Below are 8,746 nucleotides of genomic sequence, written 5' to 3'. Positions count from 1 at the left end.
TGGTTACTACCCCAAACTAAACCCAGTCAAGTGCAAAAGTTTGACTATACATGTTTTAAATTTCCAATATGAGATTCAGCCTAGCATTTCAGAGGTGGCAGTGCAGCTGTCTATAGAATAGAAACTCTTGGAGAAATGAATACAGAGAAGTTGTGTGTTGTCTAATCGCAGAGTGCACTATACACTGCATTCATCAGGAAGCGGACACCTTCCTTAAAGTGAACAACCAACATAAATTACAGCAAAGCCAAAGATCTAAGTGAGAAGTATAACTGAAGACCCATTTTCCACCTGTGAATTTAATATCAGAACCTTCTTTTCATCTAACAGTAAGGTCGTATAATTCTATTTCTAGAAGATTATGCTCATGAGCATTAGTGCATTCCTGATATTTTATGATGTGCTGTTTCTCTTAATTAATCTCTTTTGTGGAAGATGTTTTACTTCCTTTTTACACATCTGAACGTGCTTTAGGTGTAACATTCTCAATAGACTTGACTGTGAAAATAGGCTTGTTTTATTTTAAAAAGGAGTTTTGTCAATTCTGCCCAGAAGATTTGTTGAACTGCGTAAACCTACAGATACGTACTATTAAATGAGCACAAAGTCTCTGATTTAAAGCCATGGTATTAGCAGGGAGGTATATGGAAGCTCCCACTGTGCCTTTCACTGCCTCTCACCCCCAAAATCTTTAGATAAGTAGAGAAGTGCATGCGGTTCCAGGAGCTGTCAGTCTCATTGCTTCGGCTGTGATTATACTCAGAGAGGATGCTGTCGGAGGGGAGGTGTCCTTAAATTCTGAAAGTTGAATGAATCTAGATTTGTTCTTCTAAGCTCTGAGTGATTTCTATCATGATTTAATTATTGAAACAATCCCTTTTCGCTAGACAAAACTAAATGTGCATTATGGTAGCACACACCAATGCAGGCAAGACCTGGCACCAGGCTCCCTGGTGCCAGGACTGAGAAGGAAGGGTTGCATTGCTTGCGTTCAGGGTGACCATAACGTTCTTCAGACTTCATAAGGCCAGTGAGGGCTCAAAACTGGATTGTTTAAGCCTGTGAGGAAATACAGCTGCAATAGGAGGAATTTGCTGCTTAAGCCAGTTTCTTTTTCAGAGTTTCTGTTACTATAGCCACCTTATTCCTATTAGAAATTGCTGGAGAGGATGGAAACAGAAAAAAAAATTGGCCCTTGCCGTGTGCATCAGGTGCAGTTTTCAGTTGTGAGCGTGGACAGAGCCGAGTCTCGTTCACGTGCACAGAGGATGGCTGCAGGCAGCCCAGTCAGTAACTCCCGCAAGAACGTGGGGTTTCTGCATGAGTATTTCATATCTCTTGGAAAGATGCCAAGCAGAATTTAATTGCTTGTGGTGAGATCTTTCTCTGTGGCTAGATAGGACATTGAATACTTTTGAAGTTTTAAATTGCTATGGGACAGCCTGATCTAGCATGGTTGTATTTAATATACAGACAGATAATGAAAGATACTTCTTAATCAGATGGAGTTCTTTGATGCACCTTTTTCTTTTAAATATACCACACTAACTTGAGGGAGAGGAAGGGAGTTCTTGTAATAACATACACATTTGTTTTTCTGTTTAGTAAATTGACAGGTGTTTGGTTTTTCTTGTGTCTGCCCAGGAAACCACGTCTTGTCTCCTGGAGAGTCTGTTGGAAAAGGTCTAACGCCAGAAGCTGCAAAAGATCTCGGGCTCCCTGAAGGGATTGCAGTAGCAGCATCTCTCATTGATGCACATGCTGGAGGACTAGGTACTCAGTCATATATTTACTATTCTTGGAAACAGGAGTGTACCGAATTAATTTTAGAAAGCCATTTTTCTCACAGCCTGTTTGGTATCCAGCAATTTGCTCTGATGCTGTTCTTATGAAATAGCATAATTGAAATAAAAAAAACCCCTCACAATAACTGCTAATATTGAATATCTGTTTATAGAAAGGGGCTATCACTGTTAATTTCTTTTCAGCTTCATTTCAAAATTGTTTGTTAACTCCTGCTAGTTCCACTTTGAATTCCTGAACTGAAACACCGTTGTGTTGGCATGCCAATGTGCTGAGAGTTTGCATCTTCTGTTGCTCAAAACTTTGAGGATAGGCAAGAAAAATAACAAATTAACATTCTAAGGGAGAAGTCTGCTGTCTGATGCTTGTTCATAGTTAGTCTTCCTTCTTAGTTTTAGAAACGATTCATGCTTTGTTTCAGTAATGCAATAGAGACTTTTTCACATACATTTAAGCTAGCACAATGTGGGGTATGTTCCAAAAATGCTGCTTTTGGTCTAGGGGGTTAGAATATGTAAATACTGTGCATCTAAACCAGCAAACAGAAGTAGAGGCGGAACTGGCCACCGCAGAGCATTCCCTTCTGCCACTTTGAACTTTTTATCCATACTGGAGAGGGGGGCCTGATGCTTAGAGTTTTTTCTTCTCCAGCACAATTTTCTGATAATGCCAGCTTCAACTGTGTTGAAATAGATTTGGGGAGGCGCAAAGGCTCCATTTTCTGGCTATGCTCTTTGGCCTTACCTAAATGCAGTCAAAACCAAAGTGATTCAATGTAATTTTTCCAGAAGGAAATTGAGGGTGTTTTTAGCTTGATAGTTTAGAAGAAAGTCTTACCTCAGAAAGTTCCAGTGTTATTGAAACAGTACTGTTCAATGGAAATCTATTGCTCATCAGAGTATTTTTCTCTAGATCTAAATGAATTATGATTAGTTGCTAAAATACGAGTTTTGTTTCAAATATTTTGTGGTGTTTCAAATCTCATTTGTTCTTCTGGAAGTTGAGGCCTGGGCCTTTTTAAATGTTTAAATCCATTTACTTTGCTTCTGATAACTGTTTCTGATGAGGTTAAGTAATCATGTAGGTTGCTTTTTTATTGCCTCAGAAGGATTACACAGAGAGATCCATCTGCAACAAGAAAGACTGAGTTTTAGTGGCATAGTTGTAGATGTGTTGTGTTCCTACTGTTGTGACTTACTTAAAAAGCTATTTGTGTCAATTAGTATCCTAATTGCATAAAAATGTGTTTAAAACTGTGTACCCTAGCAGTTTTGTGTTCTTGAAAAGGATGTAATAATAAGCTGGCCTGAAAGAATGAATTTGCTCAAAAACTGAATTGTCACAGAGCATGTGAAAACGAGAGTGGAGGGTCCCCATTTAATTGTCATCATTCTGTGAGTACTGGATTCAGAGCACAAAAAGTCTGTCCAGTAAATTTTATGTTCTGAAATCAATGAATTGAATTTAAAGAAGAATAGAGCGCTCTTCATTTGCTATAGTCTTCTGTAAAGAAACTCTAACATTAGAAATATGTAGCTACAGGCATCCAACAGAGTAAGACTTCAGTGGATAGAGACAGTCGTCTTATGTCAGATAACAGATAAAAATCCTGTTTATCAGAATATGTTTTCCCAGATGGCACCACAAACACTAGCAGACTACTGAAATCATTGCCAGGAGAAAAGAAATGTATAGGCTGTTGTTAAGAGAGGGAAAAGCGCATTACAGAGGGAAGTCAGTAACGCAATGGGAGAACCTGCGTGCTAATCAATACTAAATAGCTGTCCTTCATCCATAGCTGTTAGTAACGAGACCTTTAATCATTTTCAAGTCTAGTTTAACCTACAGTATGTAGAATACAGAGCTGAAAATCCTGAATGAAAAATAGAAAAGCTAAAAGAGATAATAGAAGTAGGAAGTGAAACTGTGTTCTGATTAAAAGCTATTAAGGGTGGCAATGCACTAAAGCATATTAAGCTTTTAACAATGATAAAAGGGGCACAGAGAAAAGAAAATAGAGAAGAGATATTTGAAACAGTGAATTAAAATGTGAAAATACTGGAAATAAGTAACTCTTGTAGTTGATGCAAAACTTTTTTTTTTTAAAGTACTGTTGTGTGTTTTAGTGCTTACTGTGCTGTGATCTGTATTGAAATATTGAGGTTTGCAATTTGTTTGAAGGATATGACTTGTATATTAGTAAGTGTTAGATTAGTTTGTGGGACAACATCCAGTGGGTGTCATTATTCTTGAACACGTTCTGCTGTTTGTTTTAAAAGTAGTCTGTAATAGCAGAGTAACAAGAAGGGCTCTCTCCTATCCTGGAGGCTAAACCAAAATGACATGATAGATATCTTATTTTCAGTGTGAATAGCTTTTGACACATTGTTCAAATCTGCTTTTGGCTGGATATAAAGTGTGTTTTTGCTGGACAGGTTCCTGAAGTTTACGAAAGCTTCAAAGTTTTGAGTAAAATAAGGTAAAGATAAAGAATTATGTAATGCGTATGTCTGTGGAGGTCATCTATGACTCTTGAATCAGTCCATCTGATACCTATTATGGAAAAGTAAAAATATAAAAGCCAAGTAGTTATGTCTTACATTTTGACCTACTGTACCAATTTAAAGGAGCCTGCAGATAAAAATGGGAGGCTAGTCGTTTGGGACAGGCGTCATAAAAACAAGATTTACATTGCACCTTTTAAAAAGACATTAGCATTGTTTCAGCAAAAGTAGGTAATTTATTGTACAGTATCTAAAATACTTTGTCACTGTGGAAGAGATCCAAAAGTACACATGCTAAGCATTGCCTGCTTTTCTAAAATCTCCCCTATGGTTTGTGTGGTATACAGACTTCTTGTTCTCAGTCTCTCTTGAGAATCTTCAAAAGATTTTGTGTCTGCCTCAGAGTGTGAAAAATTCTAACTAAGTTAAAGGTGAAAATGATGTTTTCATTACTCAAAAATAGAGAAAATAAATTTCAAAAGCTATTTATCATTAGCGAATAAAATATCTAAGCTTTCATTATTATGAGAATGTTCCAGATTTATTTGCTGTCTGACTTCATTTAATCACAAATAGGAAGACTCTAGCAACCCTAAACACTAGTAAAGCCACGGACAAAATCCCACTGATTTCAAAAAGGCCCAGAATGCATGTTTTGCAGAATGTATGTTTTCTTAGTGATTAAAAATATCTAAACATGAGGCTTTTCAATTTTGTATTGTTCATGAAAATGCATTTGCAACATATGTTGACAATTCATTTTAATAGATTTGTTCCCTGTGAAGCGTGAACAATATTTTTAACTCCTTTAAGAAATTCTATTACAGGGTTGCCTAGTAGAGGAAACTGCCTTTTAGACAACCTACCAAAATTCTTAATATGGACTCATGCATGTCTGTGTTGGAGCAATGAAAAATAAAGCGTAAGAGGTAGAAGCCATACTTCTAGCTTTCTTTTGCTCCTTACAAATAACCTGTGTGTGTGTGACAGCTACACTACTACATAGCTACAATCCAGCTAGTGTAAAGGGACATAAGGACAGATTTTTAAACACTATACACGTAATTTTCTGATTATGTAGGTAACTTCCAATGATGATAATACCATGATAACCATGACAATCATGATAAGACAAACCCCAACAGACCGATTTAATAACAGAATCTTGCAGTGGTAGCCTAAACAAGGTGGTATTAATGAAATGTAGCATACTAACCAGCAGTAACACTTGGCATCTTTCACAATGTCCAGCAAATGCTTTCATGTTCCCTCTACAGTGAGGGGAAAGATCCTTTTTTTTACCAGGATTGGCAAACTGGTCACCAGACTGCGCATTGCAGATGCAGACACAATGTGCAGTCTGGTGACCAGTTTGCCATTAGAAAAGTAATGTTCAAGGAAAAAAAAAAAAAAGACAAAAAATATTACTTGTTGGGCTGCTGCATTTTGCTGGGTGCAGCACAATGTGATGCAAGAATGCAACCTCGGAGAGGAGGAGGAGAGGGCAGGATTTCCACTTTAGCCTCCCCCTAAGTGAATTAAGCATGATGTGATGTATGCTGAAGCTTGGCTGTGGGTCTGCCCCTTTCTGTAAGCGAGCTCCTGGCTCCTCTCTGGCACCTCCTGGTGTGTGTTTCTGCTGGGGGCTGAGTGTTTGCTGAGTGTCCTCCTTCCGTCCCGTCCTGCACGCAGAAGCTCCTGAGAACCAAGCACAGTTCCTCTTAGGGAAGGAGTAATCTTCCTTTAGATGGTCCCATCTGACATGGGCAGAACAGCAGCAGCAGTCATGACAACAAAACTGGCAGCCTTCCAGTCTTCTGCCAAGTTATCCCTTTCTCCAACTCATCCCCTGACAAAACACAGTATATGCACGATAAACTGTGAACAAATAAGCATATCTGCAGTCTACTGTAGTGCCTTTCACAACAGGGCAGTCTTTTATGCATTTTAGTGTGCTACCTAACAGAATGAAGGATGGGTTGTAATCAAAATAACATCTAAAAATTATGATGATAAACATGAACATAAAAGAAATCATCCTGTGTTCTCATGTATCTATAACAAAAATACATTTTAATCTGATTTGATGAAATAACTTTGTTTATTGGCTAAGTAGACTTTTTTGATTTGCAGCAGTGGTGTGAGATATTCAGCAATTATTTGTGTACAGAAAAAGCTCTGTTTTGTGAGGGTTGGCTTGCTCCTCTTTAAAACAGAATTTTAATTTTATTTTAATAGGAGTAATTGGAGCAGATGTGAAAGGACATAACCTGCCATGTGAAAACCAGCCAATTACATCCCGAGTTGCTATGATCTGTGGAACATCTTCATGCCACATGGGGGTAGGTTGTATGCGTAGTCCTAATTTGTACAGAATATACTAACCAATGTTTTTGAAGGGGAAAAATGACCTTTGTGCTTCTCACCCTTTTCCTTTTCCTTGAATTTTTTCTGGTAATTCTATCTTTACCTTTGGATATTAATTATATATTACCATGCATTTGCTTTTAAGCAAGAACTTTAATAGTAGTAGAAATCAATACTGAAAAATGACATGGAAAGTAAAAACCACGATGCTAGAGTGGCTTAAAGAGCAGCCTGAAATCTGAGCCAAAGACTCTGAGCTTGAGTTATCCGTGACAAGCCTGTCACTAATGTGTTACAGAATAGTGTCTTTGGAGAAGTACATGTCTTCAGTCACAGCCCCTCTCCCCCACCTCTTCACTTAATCAATATAAATCCTTCTGCCTCTGAAAGTTGCCATGATGTATAGAATTATGATACGTATCATGACTAAAAAGAAAGAAAAATCCTGATAAGCAATTTTCACTTTGCTAATTTTTCTCAGTGAATTAATACAAAAGCTTTTTCTGAGATTGCAATTAAAATTTAGTGTCCGCTTTTGAAATTTATACCTTTTTAAAATGTATGAGTCTGAAAGCATTCCATTTAGATAAGTACCCTTTTCTGCCACATTTTTTATTTAAAACTCATTTTGGTCTTAAATTTAGACTGATTATAATTTGGATTTTTCCTAAATGAGCAAATGGAAATGGGAGTGCTAGAGTTCTTCAGGGAGGACTAACATGCTTCGTGGAGAAAGCTCCAGTAGAGAAAAAGAAAGGAAGCTGATAATAAAACTTCAGGCTTAACATTAAGTTAAGTTGTCTTCGTAGTAACACCATGAATCCATGGTGATCTTGAGCATGAATAAATGGTGATCTTGTCACATGGATTGTAGTTCAGCAAAGCATTTAAGCACATGATTGAATTTAAAGATGTGAATAATCCCAGTATCATGAAGCAGAGCATTTAACAAAAGCTTAAATCCTGTAGACCAGTTGAAATATATGTGAATTCTTTCCTATACAAGAGTTTCAAGCCTCAAACTCCAATCACTCTTGGCTTACTCTCTCTGAAAAATTACATTGGTATCTTTTTGTCTTATCACAGTGCGGGTAGGGCACCCTGCAAACACCAGCTCTGCGGGAAGAAGTTAACCTTCGAACCTGACACTAGTTTTATTATTTCCCTTTTTTTGATGGAGGTTTCTGCCCTTTCAGAAGAAGCTGTTTCTGTGAACTCTTCCTAACCTGTTTCATTTAGCTGAGTTAGTTTAAATGGTTGAAATTAGTTGGGTTAATAGAGACATAATACTGGACCAAAATGAGCTGAGGAGCTCTCAGACAGTTTCTCTAAAAGGTCTAAGGGCAATGTTGAGCAGCTGGAAATGGGCCAGCTGGCTCTAACTTATTCCTTTAGTATGACTAACCCTGGAGGAGGAGATGTATGTGGTTATTTATTAATTTTTAATATATGTATATTGGTAAGTTCTAAAGTAGACCCAGTTCACTACTACAGTTTGTTTTGCTTCCCATACTAGAGCACTGCATATCATAAACACTTTCACGGCACTTTTTCTGTGCATACTCCTGGACCATTAAATATGCTAATGTAACAAAAGTGACATGATAAAGTCCGTGTTGATGTTAATCAATGTTCTGTTTTGTCATTCAAGCAACCCCAAAGTCATACTGGGTCATACAGACTGCACACCGTAGACGAGATAGAACCTATTTAGACTCTTAATCACTTGAATGCAGACTCAGGAATAGATGCTTGTGCAGTTTTTGCTAGAGTGAAGTAGATTTTTATTTAAATGTAACTACTCAGCATTTTATAATAATTTCCTTAACTGCCTTCGTTCACTCATCTGTTGAGAGATTGAACAATCTCTAGCCAGCAGAGAATAAGCAAATTCTAAACGTCTCTGAATTTAATCTGTGAAAGGACTTCGCTTTACTGTTCTTTTATCTATTACCTGCACAAACTGCATGAACCGAATGTAGAGCACACAGAGCAGTTGTATTTGTGTTTTAATGAGACCTATATGCAGCTGCATTTGGCTGAAATTAGCTGTTCCTTTTTTTAATTAGGGC

At 37.5% G+C, this 8,746-nt stretch overlaps 1 protein-coding gene across 1 annotated transcript in view; it reads left to right on the top strand.

Annotated features, from left to right (window-relative positions):
* Window positions 1–1,644: 1,644 nt before the first annotated feature.
* The window catches only part of FGGY (FGGY carbohydrate kinase domain containing), a gene marked incomplete at its 5' end in the record, with an annotated part of 74,867 nt that continues 67,765 nt past the window's right edge, over window positions 1,645–8,746 (top strand). Inside the window, 2 exons of the mRNA XM_010281444.1 lie at window positions 1,645–1,773; window positions 6,546–6,649. Of these exons, the coding sequence (XP_010279746.1) occupies window positions 1,645–1,773; window positions 6,546–6,649 (233 nt within the window). The remainder of the gene's footprint in view (window positions 1,774–6,545; window positions 6,650–8,746) is intronic.

The sequence above is a fragment of the Phaethon lepturus genome, unplaced genomic scaffold (assembly GCF_000687285.1).
Source record: "Phaethon lepturus isolate BGI_N335 unplaced genomic scaffold, ASM68728v1 scaffold45410, whole genome shotgun sequence".
Classification (NCBI taxonomy): Eukaryota; Metazoa; Chordata; class Aves; order Phaethontiformes; family Phaethontidae; genus Phaethon; species Phaethon lepturus.
This window is presented reverse-complemented; position numbering and strand designations above follow the sequence as displayed.